General features: G+C 38.7%; 2 protein-coding genes across 2 annotated transcripts in view; one reads left to right on the top strand and one right to left on the bottom strand.

Moving 5' to 3' along the window:
- Positions 1 to 20300, top strand: part of LOC106060449 (UPF0415 protein C7orf25 homolog) — a 132476-nt gene that overhangs the window by 21656 nt on the left and 90520 nt on the right. The window lies entirely within an intron of this gene.
- Positions 9407 to 20300, bottom strand: part of LOC106060448 (uncharacterized) — a 49079-nt gene continuing 38185 nt past the window's right edge. The window contains exons 2-3 of the mRNA XM_056023703.1: positions 12630 to 12993; positions 9407 to 12472 (exon numbers count right to left, since the gene is read on the bottom strand). Of these exons, the coding sequence (XP_055879678.1) occupies positions 11564 to 12472; positions 12630 to 12902 (1182 nt within the window). The 5' untranslated portion in view covers positions 12903 to 12993 and the 3' untranslated portion in view covers positions 9407 to 11563. The remainder of the gene's footprint in view (positions 12473 to 12629; positions 12994 to 20300) is intronic.

Raw genomic sequence — 20300 nt, 5'->3', positions numbered from 1 at the left:
ATAATAATATGTTGACGAAGAGCTTGGTAACTTTCTTCTATTTTTGCCATGGATACCCATCTATCAAACCACATTGACATATTAGCTACAAAAATTTGAGGATCATCATTTTGCTGTGGCCTTTCATTATAGAATTTCTTTCTATAGTTGGCTGAGGTTGCTCCGTATTGGCGCAGTAGAGCTTCCTTGATATCAGAGTAAGTGCTGCGTTCATTGATGGACAGTTGTGAGCAAATGTTGACAGCTTTGCCAGTCAAAAGGGTGAGGAGTGAGCTCGACCAATGTGCTTCAGGTAGACCGGATGTTGTAGCTATTTCTTCAAATCTTATGAGATACGAGTCCATATTGTCAATGTTTTCGTTGAAAGCCGATATTTTGTTCATTAATCTGTATTTGTCAAACATACTTGAGTGACCTTGAATTGGAATGCTTTCTTTATTTTCTTTATTTTGCCTTTCGAATTCCATTTTTTCTTTTTCGTGTTGCCTTTGTTTCTCGGCTTCTTGCCTTTGTTTCTCGGCTTCTTGCCTTTGTTTCTCGGCGTCTTGCAATTTTTTTTCTTCTAATTGCATGCGTTTTTCAGATTCTTGTAATTTTTTTTTCTTCTAATTGTATGCGTTTTTCAGAATCTTGCCTTTGTTTTTCAGATTCTTGCTCTTGATATTCTTTCTCTTCTTGTTTCTCTGCCCACTGGTCTGGCTTTGAAATTTGCTTTTCTTTGGCAAATTCTATCAATTCGAAGAATCGTTGTGTTCTAGCACTGGAAGCCATATTTAATTTCTTTGTTAGTTTCTTGTATTGGAGCAAAATGTTCAATATCTGGATTTTGGCTTTATCTCAGATATAATAATAATATAGATCTATTGAGCCGATGTACTTTTTACTGGTTTAACAGTTGGTTAAATCTGGTCTTCTTTATAACGCCAGTTATTTGATTTACTGGTCTTTTTTTATACTGCCAGTTATTTACTTTACTGGTCTTTTTATAATGCCAGTTATTTGACTTACTGGTCTTTTAATAATGCCAGTTAGTATGTATATTGGTCTTATTCCTTTTGCCAATTACATATAATAATAGTTTTCGTGAGTTAGACGTAACTCTAACGAAAATCTTTATAAAAGAATTATCGATAACCAACTGACCTGTTAAACACAGAAATTCTGTCCTCCGTTAAATAAGAATGAAGTTCCTTTGAAGAGTTTAGAAATTGGTCCCAGATCTAGATCTTGAATAAATTTCGTTAAAAGTTGTCCATGAACTTTTGTTAGTCGGAGAGTGCCAAATATGTCACAACATTCAGATGGTATGATGTCACGATGTGTTGTGATGCCGGGGATTTTACTTGAATTCAATAGTTAACAAAAAACGAAGATCTAGAATCACAATTGACAATTCTTTGATAAAACAAAACTCTGGAACTTTATTAAATACAACGTAAGTACAGTTATGTACAAATTACAAATCAATGAGCATGGAACATATTACAAAGGCTTTTCAAACAGAGCTCTTAGAAACGTGACTAGCTACAAGGACTTAATATTATCGACTGACTTTACCTTCTTACTACCGCCAATTCTCTGGCGCTAACTCTTTTCAAAAATGTCTTTGTTTAAATTCAAATCAACCAATAGATTTCAAACATACTAACTAAGTCCCTTGGGTAAATCCTGACTTGAATGACAAGTGTCTAAATTTGAGGATTAAATCCCGAGACTCATGTCGAGGGCTTATATTACTTTCAAAAGTGAAATGTACAAACAATTCTATAATGTAATCTGTGACACTAATGGTAGGCCTAAATTCTACAATTTCTAATGGTAGGCCTAAATTCTGCAATTACTAATGGTAGGCCTAAATTCTACAATTTCTAATGGTAGGCCTAAATTCTGCAATTTCTAATGGTAGGCCTAAATTCTGCAATTTCTAATGGTAGGCCTAAATTCTGCAATTTCTAATGGTAGGCCTAAATTCTACAATTTCTAATGGTAGGCCTAAATTCTACAATTTCTAATGGTAGGCCTAAATTCTACAATTTCTAATGGTAGGCCTAAATTCTGCAATTTCTAATGGTAGGCCTAAATTCTGCAATTACTATATCGTCCGTTTGAACACTGCAGACAAAATTCTGCATCGCACGTTGAACATATCTAAATTCCAAACGAAGAGAATAGGAATACATTAATAAAGATTTCGACGAGAGACCCTATTTTGTTTTCATAGTGAAGTCCTTTTTCTTAATGGAAGCAAATCTTAGGCCTTAGGCCCATAGACCTAGCTATGAGTTTTGTTTTGTTTTTACTTTCAAACCTCGTAATTTATTATTATTATTATTATTTTGCTTTGTTTATAATACATTACAACTTACTGTAATAACCATGTATGTAATGCATTGAAATGACCTTTTTTTTTGTTTCAAATCAAGATTTTAAAAGAAGAATTTTTAATAAGAAATATAAAAAGAGATTATAGAGTTCAGATAGCTACTGTAAGCTTTTATGAATCAGCTTTTTTCTCTACCAAAAACAATGTAAACATGTAAAATCAAAGAGTGTCTCAGAAGAGCTGTAGACACAAGGAGTCGTAGGTGATATACCATTTATCACGACCCACACATTTAAACGTAAATATTATCACTTTAATAGAAGCAAGCTAGACTTTAACTTATACATTGTTTTGCAACTTTCCTTTCTTTAAACAGCTTGAGTTTAGACAGCTTGAGGGTTTGTTTCCTTTCTGTAGACAGCTTGAGGGTTTGTTTCCTTTCTTTAGACAGCTTGAGGGTTTGTTTCCTTTCTTTAGACAGCTTGAGGGTTTGTTCACGCAAAAGAGTAACAGACCATTGTAAGTCACTCAAGAGAAATTTGGCCGTTGTGACGGGTAGATTTTATAATTGTATATTGAAATATGTTCTTCAAAAGAACGTATTCAATCGATCTTGTGGCGAAAATAGTATGATAGATCATATTTAGGGGATTAAATAATGCCAATTAATTTGACATCTTTATTTTGTAAATTTGTCTTTTTTTGTTGTTGTTGTTGCTTGTTTAATATTTAAGTATGGTTCTATAACTGATAGGCAATCATAAAAAAAAATTTTATCCTTGAAAAAAAAACAACACGTCTTCCTGCCCATCTTGTCAGCAATTCGCCCCCCCCCCCCCTCATCCTGAAGGCGCGCCCCACAGTTTTAGAGAGACAGATTTTTAAAACATTTTTTTTTTACCAAAAGTCGCATTTAGGTCAAGTGAAGATCTTTGTGTTTTTTCTGTGTTTTCATTATGCATCAATTTCAAGTCACGTTTTACTGTAGAGTCACTGTAGACAACTTGGATAGTGTAGAGTCTGGGTATTAAAAAGATTATCATACGTGAACTTACTCAGCATGTGTCACTCTACATTTTTACAGACGACGGCTGATTTACTTTGAACCTCCAGGGGACTGGTGTTTCTGATGTTCAAAACTATTTTTGGATGCATTAGTCATTTATCTAACAAGCCTTGTTTGTCACATCTTTTGGGAGACGCTCTTTTTCTTCCCTGTTTACATGGAGATTGTGCATTCCCTTGTTACATTTCCGGTTCGCGGGGTTGATGAACTTAGCGACAGCTATTCTATATGACACACAACTTCGTATAAACATGCTGCACTTCTGCGCAGATATATCTCCTGTTGGTTTTGACTAGATTTACTGTGATGGTAGATTGTAGACGTCTTATCCGTCTTCCTTTTTTTAAGTTCTCATAATCAAGTGAAAGGGTCCAGATAGTTTCATTTTCAGACCTTGCGATCTATAGGGCAGAGGATGTGTAGGTGGCCACCGGTTAACGAGGGTGTCATGTGGCCAGCACAAAGACCAACCGCCTTTACTTTTCCCCAACTAATGTCAGGTACCCATTAGAGCTGGGTGGATTCAGAGGCGCCTAAAGATCCCGAAATTAAAAATCCAAGTCTTCACCAGGATTCGAACCCGGAAACCCGGTTCGGAAGCCAAGCGCTTTGCCGCGCCTCCTTAAGGGTCCAGATAACCAGTCCTATATCTAAAATGAACTTCGCATTGGTTTCCATATCAGGTAGCTCCCCGTGTTTTGGTGCCAGCATCTCTCTATAAACTATGCAGCTTAAGAAGACATGCTCAGCATTCTCTGTTGAATCTCCAGATCCACTTGTTTCACTAGTACTAAGTATCCAGTATGTTAGTGTTAGCTTGTTTAATGTTTAACCGATTTCGTTGAATAGCAAAGTGAAACGAATCACTACTTGGAAAATCAGTAATCAGTATTGAGCTTTGTTTGCTGGCAGAGGAGTACAGCAGGGAATGAGGGGCGTGTTGATGCAAGGAGAGAGAGACCTAGAGTCTTAGAGAGACTTTTTGTTTTGTCGCCTCTATCTTTTATTTTATACCTCACAATCTAATAATTTGTTCAATGCGAGTTTGTCCTTATTTCATTGAAGTATTATTGGGCTCAATACAAGTGGCTTTTCTTTCTTTAATTAGAGAAACAATTCAACCTATAGCAGCTACATATGGAATGATTTAGTGCTTGATAACGAGTAATAGTTCGGATTAAAATATTCGAAGCTGCAGTTAAAGAATAAACATTGGTATTAAAAAGTGACTCTAAAACTTTAGGTTTGTATAGTGGCGAGTACACACACTGGCACAAAGATGTCGTAATAACCTTCTTGTATGTTGGAACTAGAGATGGGAAACGAACCGAACCTGAACTTAATTCTGACCGAACCGAATCCGAACTATAAAAGATGGGTTCGATTCCCATCTCTAGTTGGAACACACGAAATTTAAACGTGAAGTCAGGTCTAGTACTAACGTTGACTTTAAAAAGAGCTTCTAAAAAGTACGAGATTACGTTGTGTTTTTTTTTTTGTTTAAATATACAAGTTAAAGAAACAGTAGAGAGATTTTTTTTAACCATGTCTCTTGAATGGTTCTATGAAGGAATAAAGGGTGCGTTGAAGTAATAAGTGTTTGAGCATCGTGATTGCATTTTCTAATTGGCGTCGTTTAGTCTCAGGCCAAAGTACTCGGGTACAGAAAGTGAAAGTGTCAACAGAACGTGTTTCTTCTGCCCAAGTCGATGTCAGCCATTTAACAAAAAAATTGCTTATCGCATGTACTGTATATGAAACTGTTCTTACCCTGACATGTGTACCAAACAGACACGTTTATTCAAACGTAATTGTCTTGCTTGCTTCATTGCGCAAGTCTGTAATTGTCAATAGGAAGAGATTCGTTTCTTTATTTGGAAGTAGTTAATGTCGTAATATATATGTCGCAACGAGCAGGACACATTTCTGTAAGCAACATATGTCATCTACTATAGATCTAGGGCTCGCAGTTTGTACTAGAGGCTCTTTGATGAGCACATAACCACGTACTTTTAAAATAGGTACCGCATGGCGGAATAATATATATCTAAATGCAAACAAGTTCTCTTATCGCCCATCCTTATCCTAATTCCGACTTCTTATGTGGTCTATACATAAGCGTTTCTTTTCACTACCCCCGTGGTTCATATCCAATTAGAGCCAGATGAGCCATTCTTATGCCTTGTGGGGCTTTGTCAAGGACTGTAATCATAATGTGGCCGTCAGAAGAGACACTATTTCACTTATCATTCTGTTACAGAGCGCCATCTCCGTTGCTTCCATCGGTATCAACAAGTAACAACACATCATTATCTTATGGTCCAAAACGTCCAAGGAATTTACTGATTATAGACGTGTTGTTGTATGTGTATTATTTGTCGGCGACTTCATGTTAAATCCCTAACTATTCATTCGACCTTGCGTCATGCTTGACAGGAATTCATAAAACACTAGTTTAGGGTTTGAAAAGCAGCGCTTAGCAGCCCGGCGGTTACAGGGATCGTCAAAGCAATGCTATGTATACGTCAGGCTGAGTATCTTGTAAATATTGTGGAGAGAGATGGTGGATCAAGAAAGCTATGGGCAGTGAAAAAAACAACAACATATGCCTCAGCTCCGGAAGAAAAGCGTTTTAGGCTTCTGTACCACCAAAGGGAAAGCCTGAGATCTATGTGGACTGGAGTGTCTCTCCAAAATAAGGCTCCACAGTCACATGAAAACATGTTTTACGAGAGGAACCTTAGTCGTTACGACTGAAGGAGGACAAACAGCCTATATGAATTTCAAACAGAGCGCGCGTACTTTATGGAGCCGAAATTGCGTAATTCGGTGCATACATCGGCCTCACCAGGTGAGATTATTGTAACACTCTCTCAGCGCAATCTCGCTTGTCTTTCTCATATAGAGTAACTTGGACTTTATAGAATATAGACTTGATGTATTTGATTTAAAAAATAAAAAGAACCCTATGGCCTAAAAACGTTCCTGGTGCCAGTGGTTACTCTCATACTAATGGTAGACAATTTGTGTTGATCCCACAACTAGGATCCACGAGTCTCAGGCTGAGGACCGCTGATTGCATGCTTGTATGTGTGTGCGTGTTTTTCATAGGACGTGTTAATAGCACCCCGTGTTTTTGGTTAGGAACGTAACGTGCGTTCATTGAAATCATAGAATAGAGGACGGTTGGTAAAGTGCCAAGGTGTCAATAGCATTAATGTCATACATTGTCATAGCATCCCAACTGAGGAGCAAATGCAGTCATCTGTCATACATTCACGCCACGCTTTAACTCATTAACTCATGGTCTATTTTTTTTGTGTAACATTTAGACATCGGCGTCCTTTTGAAATTAACCCATTTTTACCGAATGCACTGATACAATCTTTTTTTTTCCACAAATCAATTTTGTTTGTAATCTTAAGAAGAGGTGCACTATTAGACGTATTATTGGCATGATGGTATGTTAGGTAGCTGTGTTGATAGCTTGTCGGTAGCATGGCTATTGGATGTTGATAAGCAAGATGGTGACATGGCGGTAGCATGATGATGACACGTTGATGGCATAATGATGGCATGTTGAAAACATAAATATGGTTTATGTCGGTAGCATGATGATATATTGATAGCATGACAAAAGCGTCTACTAGAGACATTAGCTTGTTGATAGAGGATAATAACTTGAGGATAGAGTGTAATAGCGTGTTGATAGCATCAAGACTCCAGCTTTAAGGAACTCGATGGAGGTTGAGAAGTGATTAGAACCGTTTATTCAAAGAGTGCCTTCTATGGTACGAGTACACAATGGGGCTATTGGGATTAAATATTGAGGACCACGAGATTTCGTGCTGCCGAATCCAGGCTGTGGGCAAACATCGTTAAGTCAGCGACATTTAGTCAGTGATTGATTTCTGTCTTAGTTCTGTAAACCGTCTACTTGGTCTTCTGCTCCAGCAAGTGGCACTATTTCATTTGGATTATTGTCACGTGGGGCATGTGTTTATTGTGTGTGTGCGTGTGTGAATCATTGTGGCAGATTTTGCGTTTGTGTGAGGTCTGTGTGGATGTGTGTATGGTTGTACTGCGTTTCAAATGCCAGGTGTGGTAGGCCACCATCTCCGCAGCACATTTTACTGTCTCTCACTTTGAGACCTTGACATAGCTGAAATATTTGTCCACACTTTTGTTAGCGGAGATAAATATTGGCAGCTATACTGTTTGTTTCTTTCAATTTGCATTACTATTACTATTTTGTTTAGGAAGAAAAGGCAAGAGAGGGAAACATTGAATTTTGAAATAATACAAGATTTCACCCTGCCCCCATCACTATGCACTATGATATGGCTTTTTGTATGTGCATGTTCTTTGTTTCTTTGATTTTTTTACCTGTAACATGTTGACATAATTGTCGTTACTATTGTTTATGTCCATTCAATATTACACTTCACAGCGTTAGTTCTATTAAGTGTTTTGCTATGTTGCTTTAGAAAGAACACAAATGTTTTGCTATAATAACAAAATTGGTGTAAAACAAACAACAACATTATTTGCAGTTCCCTCAAGACTTTTAATTGAGTTTGTGGGTGGGGGGGGGGAATTGTGACTTTTTCCGAATGTACTTTGTTTAATAAATGTTAGGCTTTATAAACAGTTGGACTTTTTTCTATATTCACTATAAGAACTTTTAGAGGAACTAAGTATTTAAGTATAACTACCATGAGAACTAAGTATTACACTGTAAGTACTTTAAGAACTAAGTATTTAACTACACTTACAATGGCCGAGGGACACACATTGGGGACCCAAAGAATACCCACTGCGGAGGACAGAAAATGGTATGTCTTTACTGGATGTCAATAATATGTAGGTCGCAGCTGAGACTTCATAACCATACGAAGTTGTCATTAAACTTTCGGACTCAAAGAAAAGTCTTATTTTTGTATTATTTTATTTTGATATTACATCTTCTAATTGTATTTTTGTATTGTTTTATTTTGATATTACATCTTCTAATCGTATTTTTCTATTATTTTATTTTGGTATTACATCTTCTAATTGTATTTTTGTAATATTTTATTTTGGTATTATATCTTCTAATTATTTATTCAGAAAAAGTATTTCGCGTGGCTCCATAGACTCAAAATTCCTACCTAGTTCAATTTGAACATATTTTACGAATTACCGTATAGGTTTAAGAGTAATTTAATATGAGCTAGAATGACCACCTAGTTAGTTGCTCATTACACTTTTCTAGCATCAAATCAAACTAACAGAGCATGGCAATTTAATCCTAAGGTTAGTCGCTTAATAACATCTAAGGATTTAGTTATATTATTTATTTAATAATTGTTATTACATTGTTAAAATTATTTTTTAAAAAATATCTCTCCAGTAACATTTGATAAAAGTCGGTTATTACACACCCACCCCTCCACCTTTAATGTTTTTAAACATGGAATCTTCATATCTGGCACACTTGTGGCCAATCAAAGCTGTTTACTTTCTCTCCAAGCTACCTTGTGTTTCAACTGTGAGTGAAATGTCTGCGGTTCTAGATGTAGATCAAGATTTACGTGCAGAGTTGTTGAAACGACGTCGTGGATTGATGTCAAACAATTGCTTGTGGGAGTGCTCTTGCTTTCGTGTGTGTGTGTGACTAGTAACTCTTTCATTGATTCCATTCTTTGAATATTTGTATGGCAGTGAGAAGACAAGCACGCGACATTGCGGCATTACTTGAGGGCATCATTGATCAAACAATAACATAGCATTGATGAGGCTCATTGGAGGTCTTTTATTTGGGATGCACAGTGTTTGTTATTTGTTTAACGAGTTCTCAATTTGTTTCTTGCAAATACCAACTTTTGGACTAAAACTCCCCATTGTTTATGTCCTCGAGTGCTTCTCTCTATCTCCCCACACTCTCTCTCTCATTCTTTCCCCCTTTCTCTCCTTTTCTATTTTTTTTTTCATCTCTCTCAATTATCCCAATCTCTCAAATCACTAAAGGAACTGAATTCTATACGTACATGGCTTTAATAGTCAACCCAAACGACATTATCACAAAGACATCACAATGAACACAATAGTTGTTGTATACTAACAATTATATTGTAAATGGATTGCACATATTATTCCCATACTTACATTATATACAGATCGAGTTCTGTTACTACTCGCCGGTAGCAATATATATATATATTCTCTGAATATATAATAACGAACCCAAACAGGTGTTATTATTATTATTATTATTATTACCTACTGGTAGCAAGTTTCAGTATAGTATCAATATTCACTCAACACAGAAATTTGATATCAGTTTCTAGATAGATCTAGCTTGTATACTTATAAGTTATTTTACTTTGACCTTTTCATGGTCAATAATTGTACTAGATTTGAACTGTTTCTCCCGTTTGCAACTTTCCTATGGCTAATGTTTGTACCTTTGTGTCTGCGTTCAAAGTTACGCTGTCTTACTTTATACATGTACTATTAAATATTTTATCTCTTTTCGCTTGGATAAAGTTGCATACGCGTTAATAAAATTGGAGGAAAATCTAAAAAAAAAACCCAACAGCTTTTGACTTTTCCCCATCTTATGATAGCCGCGGGGTCTAACAAGAGTCTTGCTTCTAATGCATTGTCTTCTTAATAAACTGCTCTCAAATGTATCTATTTATAAATGTAAATCTATGTACAAGTATGTTTATCAAATATTTTCGTTCAATCTATGTCCATACTATGTGTTCTTAAGTAAACACACAGAGACATTTGGCCAACTTTTGTTGGTTGGGAAAATTGAGATCGATAATGCCAATTTTAATCTTTTGTTGGACTGTTCCTTGTACAGCATGGTGTGCGTAAATGTGTGAGATGTGTGCGTGTATGTGTGAGATGTGTGCGTGTATGTGTTCCTTGTGCAGCATCGTGTGCGTGTATGTGTGAGATGTGTGAGTGTATGTGTGAGATGTGTGCGTGTATGTGTGAGATGTGTGCGTGTATGTGTTCCTTGTGCAGCATCGTGTGCGTGTATGTGTGAGATGTGTGCGTGTATGTGTGAGATGTGTGCGTGAATGTGTTCACGTGTAGGACAAGTTAATAGGTACATCATTAGTCAATCATCACAGATAAATAACAGATTATTGCAACCAGAGTCTCTGTTACTCTCCCTAGTTAGAACAACACATTTCAGTATTGAAGCATTTAACAGTATAACAGCGCCCTCTGTAGACATGTCATGATGTTTTTGAAGATTTGAATGTCAAAGCTAAGCGCCATGATGTAACGACTGGAATTCAGACAGTGGACATTTGCCTTCTATAAAACCCAACCCTCGCTGTACATCCACAGAAGAACACTTTACACAAGTCTACGAGAAATAGTTGGCAGCACTCAAAGTTAGAGACAGAAATATACCCCGTTTATAAGTTTATGTTTTGAATGGCACAATCACATGAAGTTTATATATATATATAATAGCTATTAGCTTGCTCAAAGTTGACCCTCTTTATATTTCACACTATTGTTAAGTTTTCCTTTGTTAAATGTTCTTTTGTCTTGCTAAATGTTCATGTTATTCCTAATAGCTCTCATGTTGCATAATTTTCAAATGTCTACACATTGATCTCTTGATGTTGCACATACTGAACGTAATAATATTCCGTTTTTATATAAGAAAAACTTTTCCCTTTATAAATGTTCAAACGACATTCCACTTGGTTTTGTTATGACTCAAGTATTTCAGGAAGACATTTAAGTAACTTGCTTTAATCCTTTCAAATGTTTGTAGTATTTACATTTGTGTTCATGGCGAACGTCATTCAATAAACTTTATTTCAGATTGGATGTTGGCGAACACGCACACACACCTCCGGGATCTCTCTATAGAAACTAGTGTATTCACATTACATTCTGGTTTCTCTGTCCAATCTAAAATATATGCGAACTCGGAAATTGCTCTTCGTTTGCGCAAAGTTTTAGAAAATGGAATTTTATACTGCGCTAGGTTGCTGACTTTGGGGAACACAATTAAGGGTGGGTGCACCAAAATAGTTGTGATTATGTCATCATATTTCCAACATATCTAGCTGCTTTCGTGTTTATGTGTGTGCCTGGCTTGACCAGCGGTCACTTTCAGCTTAGGGATACAGCCCATTCCACTTGGTGAAAAATCAGACTAAAGTGTCACCCTCGATGCTCATGTGTAACGTTTTAGATATGTATTTCAACACTGGCGGCCTTATCCTGCTTGCCGTGGCCTCGGCCACTGTCGGGTCTGATGCGGAAGTTGCCGAGTCCGTCTTGGATATGAGTCTCGGAGTATCTCTCTGGTTGACGTTCACCTTGCTGTGGCTTCCGTGCACGAGCGAGGTCTTCCCATTGGCAACATGAGTGGAAGGCATGCTCGAGTGATGATGGCGATTACGGGATGAAGCAAGGTCCGAGCCGTGCGCCGTGGCCGGTAAGTCCGTAATGCTAATTCGAGGAGCTGCTCGTACAGGAAGACTGCCGGGCTCTGACTGAATAGAGTGGAAGTGGGTATGCATGTGAGCCAGCCGGGCTTGCCGAGTGCGGTACGGGTGGCCCGTTGCGTGGCGTTTCTCCGTCAGAGACAGCGTGCGGCCGCACCGGCCCAGGGGAATGTTCGATCTGCTTGGTTTACCTAGTCCGTTGACGAGTTTGCTCCCGTTACAGACTCTCTCCGCTAGACTCTGAGGGGAGTGATGGTGCCTAGAGAGTGCCTTGGTGTCGGTCAGGCTGTCCCCCTCGCTGTTCTGGGAGAAGACGTCCTCGTCTCTCTCGTGGTCCTGACAGTGGGTGGTAGTGTCACTCATTTCGTACCGGTCATCCGGGAAGTGGGAAGACATACTGTCGTACTTGCTGGACTCTGCGGCAGCCGTACGGGGCTGATGAACAAGATTCGGGCATCGAGAGAGTAGGACAATGAGAACGATGATAGACAGGGCCAGCACGGCCCCTATGCTTGACCCAATGGAGACTGGGATGTGCCAGCTCGTGGTCGACGCCTCCAGACACTCCTCTAGAGTCAGGCTCTCATTGACAAACATTTTGACACACACCTAAAATATACGAATGCATAGTGTTAGCACATTTCTTCCAATTCGCACATTTTTTAATGCAATGAGAGAACAAGCAAAAATGTAAAAAAAATACTTTTAAAAAAGACTTATAGACATTGCTATAAAAAATTCTTAAAGCTATGAATGTTGAGATTACCTTGTAGTAGGTGTCTGCCACCAAGTTTTTAATGCCATACGTTTCCGTAGAAGGCTCTAGCATCTCACTATACTGGAAGTAATTGCTGGCTATTCTATTGTACTGGACCACGAAGCCTTTAGGCAGACCACTGCCCATGCCCTCCAGAGCCCACCGGATGTAGATGGACGAGGCCGTGGTGGAGGTGACCTCTGGCCTGATGGCCAGCACCTTATCATCGACGGTGTTCTCCATGGCCATTACGGCGGCAACTGTGGCCGCCGGCAGGTACATGTACCCGCCTCTCCTAACCTGGTCAGTTCCGACAACACACCCGGTGTGAGAATCACTGCCAATGCTCGAAGCTGTAGTCTCTTAGCTAGACCTGGGAAATAGAAACATTCACCAATTAAAGCTTGGTCCAGCCTAATTATGGTAACGAGTTAATTTCTCGGTATTCACACTCACAATGATGCACTAGGATGTCCGGTGTCAGTATAAGTTCATTAAATATATAAAGATTGTTTACATCTAAGTATCTTGACAAATACACAGAAAAGCATCAATTCTGTATTCTGAGTGTAACTTGCTTTGATCAATCTAATCATAATCAGCCTTGTCTGGCTACCCACCTAGGAGAAGGAAAATGCAAACCTCTGCTGCCTTGCAGCTCTACCCAAAAAATGGGAAAGGCTTTGTGAGTCAACCCTGAGGAAAAATCATGAGCCGGCGACCCTTAGCAGCTTGCAGCACACAGTGCCTAACCCTGGCAGAGCCTGCGATGCCAAACTGTATCGGCACTTGCCGTGTCTTTGGATGAATCAGCTGCGTGGAGAGAGGGGGGAACTGCTATGTGGACGACATCGTTCCATCGCTAATGCCCAGGCATTCATCTTTTCCGTGAGATGATCCATTGTCGTTTCTCTATTGAAGGAGGCGATATATATACGCACTGTATTAATCTGTAGAACATTGTTTAGATCTTATAGTTATAAAGCTGTAGGGAGGGACATGAAGACAAGAATTATGTGATTAAGGAATAAAAGATTGGTGGGGAGTTCAGTGGATTGTAACATTTTGTATTTCAAAATGTATTCCTAAGGACATTATACTTATAAGGTTTCGTTTGTGTCATGACAGTTAATTTTATTTTGGTTCAAGACGTATTTGAAACTTTGATCTACACGTGTTTGTATTTCCACACCTCCTACACGTGTTTGTATTTCCACACCTCCTACACGTTGTTTGTATTTCCACACCTCCTACACGTGTTTGTATTTCCACACACTACACACTTGTACATGTGTTTGTATTTCCACACACTACACACTACACACTTGTACATGTGTTTGTATTTCCACACACTACACACTTGTACATGTGTTTGTATTTCGACACACTACACACTTGTAAATGTGTTTGTACTTCCACACACTACACACTTGTAAATGTATTTGTACTTCCACACATTACACACTTGTACATGTGTTTATATTTCCACACATTACACACTTGTACATGTGTTTGTATTTCCACACATTACACACTTCTACATGTGTTTGTACTTCCACACACTATACACTTGTACATGCGAGATTGTGCCAGCTGTATTGAGCCACGTACTTGCAGCAACATACACTCAATAAGAAACGAGGGAAAGTCGTTTACTAAATTATATTTAATATTGCTTATTAATGTTTTAGTATTGTATTGACTCTAAATTACAATCGACCTCCTGTTTGACACTCTGGTTGCCTTGACCTAGATCTAAATCTATTACGGTATGTTGCAATTCAAAGACCGAGAAAGCTAAACGCCGAGTCAATGTTTAAACTTCACGAACTGTCTACACTTAGAATAAGAAACGCACAAATTTGATTGAAAAAAAAAACAAAACACCTTGAGCTCGTTGTGACCTTCAGAAAATCAAAAACAAATCACCAAGTACAAATTAATTATTGGGCCAATTCACTTTGTGGCCGGTGTTTTCATCTTAGCACTTTTAAGGTCCACTAGTTCCCATCCCAGTCACACTTGGAGAAATCCTGTAGAGAATGTACTCCGTTCAACCCTCTTCTAGATTTATTGTGTTTATACTTTTGAACATTTCGACATCACACGTTTTTCTTCCCCTCTTTTAGTTCTAACATTAATGTCTCTGTGTGTTACTGTTTCTCTTTCATTATTTTAGGTTTATAGGATTCTGACTTTCTTTAATTCTCTTTTACCTTTCTCTCGCCTATTTCTTTCTGTCTCTCTCTCCTTTCACAATAAGATAGAAAGTCTCTTTGAGACTCGTTACATCGTCCTAGGAAATAAAGGTTATAGTAGCCGCCAACATTTGTACAACTGCTTGGGAGTTTTCTTCTGTCTATTGGATGATAAATCAATACTCACATGGTCTACAGAAACGAGGTGAGCGCCAGTGTCAATCACTAAGAAGATGGGGATATTTTGTCAACAGATTTCGACTATGCATAAAATCTGAAGGCGTCTCTGTAATTGTGGAATACTGTGATTTGCTGAAAACTAAGCTACTTTACATTTTGTAGAATGGAGAAACACTCCCATCAGAAGACTATTTCTATTAAGATCAACTCAGGCGCCATGTTGCCTTCACTGGCATAGAGGATAGGTGGCAGCAGAGGATGACCTCTAAACAGACAGTTGGAAAGTTCTCACAAAAGCCGCGGGGCACACATTTTAGACCCAAAGAAAAGCCCAGGCGCAGACGACGAAAAGAAAGCTTGAATGAACCCCCTAGCGGACACTGGATTTATCAGTATCAGATGTGGAAAAAAATGCAGGTTAACTGGGTTTGTATAGTCATTTGAAAGATTTAATCTTTGAAATGGAAGATATTGTTATTATTATTATTTCTTATCGAAAATACAATAAACATGCCTATGTGTACCCCGGGGGACCAAGTAAAACAAAGGACGTTTGTTCCCCCCTGCAGCAGTATATCTTTATGTTTTATTTCCTAACGAACATGTACTTTCCTATCAAACAGAGATTTGTTCTGTCAAATCATACGCAAACATTCTTAGTTGTCCTCCTAGCTGTCGTGAGCACGCAATTAATGGATCTATGAGATTGTCATGTGACCTTGGTCTCAAGCCTCTAGTGTCCATGACCTTTTCCCAGCCACGTGACCTTGGGGTAACGTAATACCGGTACACTAAACTGATGCTCTGGCTGAGGTAGTGAAGAGTGGAGTGCTTCATGATGGTCCAGTGTTCTTGTAGAAAACGGTAAACTTGTGGTTATAGTGAAAACGATCTTATTCACATTCATTTGACTTTTAAAGAAAAATTATAATCACCACATTACACAAGCCATTGTCTGCGATTCAAAAGTCACTTAGTGTTGCCCACATTTAACATGCCATTGTCTGCGATTCAAAAGTCACTTAGTGTCGACCACATTTAACATGCCATTGTCTGCGATTCAAAAGTCACTTAGTGTTGCCCACATTTAACATGCCATTGTCTGCGATTCAAAAGTCACTTAGTGTCGACCACATTTAACATGCCACTGTCTGCGATTCAAAAGTCACTTAGTGTTGACCACATTTAACAAGCCATTGTCTGCGATTCAAAAGTCACTTAGTGTCGACCACATTTAACATGCCATTGTCTGCGATTCAAAAGTCACTTAGTGTCGACCACATTTAACATGCCATTGTCTGCGATTCAAAAGTCACTTAGTGTCGACCACATTACACATGCCATTGTCTGCGATTCAAAAGTCACTTAGTGTCGACCAGACCACATTTAACATGCCATTGTCTGTGATTCAAAAGTCACTTAGTGTCGACCACATTTAACAAGCCATTGTCTGCGATTCAAAAGTCACTTAGTGTCGACCACATTTAACATGCCATTGTCTGCGATTCAAAAGTCACTTAGTGTCGACCACATTTAACATGCCATTGTCTGTGATTCAAAAGTCACTTAGTGTCGACCACATTTAACATGCCATTGTCTGCGATTCAAAAGTCACTTAGTGTTGACCACATTTAACATGCCATTGTCTGCGATTCAAAAGTCACTTAGTGTCGACCACATTTAACATGCCATTGTCTGCGATTCAAAAGTCACTTAGTGTCGACCACATTTAACATGCCATTGTCTGCGATTCAAAAGTCACTTAGTGTCGACCACATTTAACATGCCATTGTCTGCGATTCAAAAGTCACTTAGTGTCGACCACATTTAACATGCCATTGTCTGCGATTCAAAAGTCACTTAGTGTTGACCACATTTAACATGCCATTGTCTGTGATTCAAAAGTCACTTAGTGTCGACCACATTTAACAAGCCATTGTCTGCGATTCAAAAGTCACTTAGTGTTGACCACATTTAACATGCCATTGTCTGTGATTCAAAAGTCACTTAGTGTCGACCACATTTAACATGCCATTGTCTGCGATTCAAAAGTCACTTAGTGTTGACTACATTTAACATGCCATTGTCTGTGATTCAAAAGTCACTTAGTGTCGACCAGACATTTAACATGCCATTGTCTGCGATTCAAAAGTCACTTAGTGTCGACCACATTTAACATGCCATTGTCTGTGATTCAAAAGTCACTTAGTGTCGACCAGACCACATTTAACATGCCATTGTCTGCGATTCAAAAGTCACTTAGTGTCGACCACATTTCACATGCCATTGTCTGTGATTCAAAAGTCACTTAGTGTCGACCACATTTAACATGCCATTGTCTGTGATTCAAAAGTCACTTAGTGTCGACCACATTTCACATGCCATTGTCTGTGATTCAAAAGTCACTTAGTGTCGACCACATTTCACATGCCATTGTCTGCGATTCAAAAGTCACTTAGTGTCGACCACATTTAACATGCCATTGTCTGTGATTCAAAAGTCACTTAGTGTTGACTACATTTAACATGCCATTGTCTGCGATTCAAAAGTCACTTAGTGTCGACCACATTTAACATGCCATTGTCTGCGATTCAAAAGTCACTTAGTGTCGACCACATTTCACATGCCATTGTCTGCGATTCAAAAGTCACTTAGTGTCGACCACATTTAACATGCCATTGTCTGTGATTCAAAAGTCACTTAGTGTCGACCACATTTCACATGCCATTGTCTGTGATTCAAAAGTCACTTAGTGTCGACCACATTTAACATGCCATTGTCTGCGATTCAAAAGTCACTTAGTGTCGACCACATTTCACATGCCATTGTCTGTGATTCAAAAGTCACTTAGTGTCGACCACATTTAACATGTCATTGTCTGCGATTCAAAAGTCACTTAGTGTCGACCAGACCACATTTAACATGCCATTGTCTGCGATTCAAAAGTCACTTAGTGTCGACCACATTTCACATGCCATTGTCTGTGATTCAAAAGTCACTTAGTGTCGACCACATTTAACATGCCATTGTCTGCGATTCAAAAGTCACTTAGTGTCGACCACATTTCACATGCCATTGTCTGTGATTCAAAAGTCACTTAGTGTCGACCACATTACACATGCCATTGTCTGTGATTCAAAAGTCACTTAGTGTCGACCACATTTCACATGCCATTGTCTGTGATTCAAAAGTCACTTAGTGTCGACCACATTTAACATGCCATTGTCTGTGATTCAAAAGTCACTTAGTGTCGACCACATTTCACATGCCATTGTCTGTGATTCAAAAGTCACTTAGTGTCGACCACATTTAACATGCCATTGTCTGTGATTCAAAAGTCACTTAGTGTCGACCACATTTAACATGCCATTGTCTGCGATTCAAAAGTCACTTAGTGTTGACTACATTTAACATGCCATTGTCTGTGATTCAAAAGTCACTTAGTGTCGACCACATTTAACATGCCATTGTCTGTGATTCAAAAGTCACTTAGTGTCGACCACATTTCACATGCCATTGTCTGCGATTCAAAAGTCACTTAGTGTTGACCACATTTAACATGCCATTGTCTGCGATTCAAAAGTCACTTAGTGTCGACCACATTTAACAAGCCATTGTCTGCGATTCAAAAGTCACTTAGTGTCGACCAGACCACATTTAACATGCCATTGTCTGCGATTCAAAAGTCACTTAGTGTCGACCACATTTAACATGCCATTGTCTGCGATTCAAAAGTCACTTAGTGTTGACCACATTTAACATGCCATTGTCTGCGATTCAAAAGTCACTTAGTGTCGACCACATTTCACATGCCATTGTCTGCGATTCAAAAGTCACTTAGTGTCGACCAGACCACATTTAACAAACCATTGTCTGCGATTCAAAAGTCACTTAGTGTCGACCACATTTCACATGCCATTGTCTGCGATTCAAAAGTCACTTAGTGTCGACCACATTTCACATGCCATTGTCTGCAATTCAAAAGTCACTTAGTGTTGACCACATTTAACATGCCATTGTCTGCGATTCAAAAGTCACTTAGTGTTGCCCACATTTAACATGCCATTGTCTGCGATTCAAAAGTCACTTAGTGTTGCCCACATTTAACATGCCATTGTCTGCGATTCAAAAGTCACTTAGTGTTGACCACATTTAACATGCCATTGTCTGCAATTCAAAAGTCACTTAGTGTTGCCCACATTTCACATGCCATTGTCTGCGATTCAAAAGTCACTTAGTGTCGACCACATTACACATGCCATTGTCTGCGATTCAAAAGTCACTTAGTGTTGCCCACATTTAACATGCCATTGTCTGCGATTCAAAAGTCACTTAGTGTCGACCACATTTAACATGCCATTGTCTGCGATTCAAAAGTCACTTAGTGTCGACCACATTTAACATGCCATTGTCTGCGATTCAAAAGTCACTTAGTGTTGACCACATTTAACATGCCATTGTCTGCGATTCAAAAGTCACTTAGTGTTGACCACATTTCACATGCCATTGTCTGCGATTCAAAAGTCACTTAGTGTTGACCACATTTAACAAGCCACTGTCTGCGATTCAAAAGTCACTTAGTGTCGACCACATTTAACAAGCCACTGTCTGCGATTCAAAAGTCACTTAGTGTCGACCACATTTCACATGCCATTGTCTGCGATTCAAAAGTCACTTAGTGTCGACCACATTTAACAAGCCATTGTCTGCGATTCAAAAGTCACTTAGTGTTGACCACATTTAACATGCCATTGTCTGCGATTCAAAAGTCACTTAGTGTTGACTACATTTAACATGCCATTGTCTGCGATTCAAAAGTCACTTAGTGTCGACCACATTTAACATGCCATTGTCTGCGATTCAAAAGTCACTTAGTGTCGACCACATTTAACAAGCCATTGTCTGCGATTCAAAAGTCACTTAGTGTCGACCAGACCACATTTAACATGCCATTGTCTGCGATTCAAAAGTCACTTAGTGTCGACCACATTTCACATGCCATTGTCTGCGATTCAAAAGTCACTTAGTGTCGACCACATTTAACATGCCATTGTCTGCGATTCAAAAGTCACTTAGTGTTGACTACATTTAACATGCCATTGTCTGCGATTCAAAAGTCACTTAGTGTTGACCACATTTAACATGCCATTGTCTGCGATTCAAAAGTCACTTAGTGTTGACTACATTTAACATGCCATTGTCTGCGATTCAAAAGTCACTTAGTGTTGACTACATTTAACATGCCATTGTCTGCGATTCAAAAGTCACTTAGTGTCGACCACATTTCACATGCCATTGTCTG

This window comes from Biomphalaria glabrata, chromosome 1, assembly GCF_947242115.1.
Source record: "Biomphalaria glabrata chromosome 1, xgBioGlab47.1, whole genome shotgun sequence".
Lineage (NCBI taxonomy): Eukaryota > Metazoa > Mollusca > Gastropoda > Planorbidae > Biomphalaria > Biomphalaria glabrata.
The sequence above is the reverse complement of the archived record's forward strand: the minus strand, read 5'-3'. Positions and strand labels throughout refer to the sequence as shown.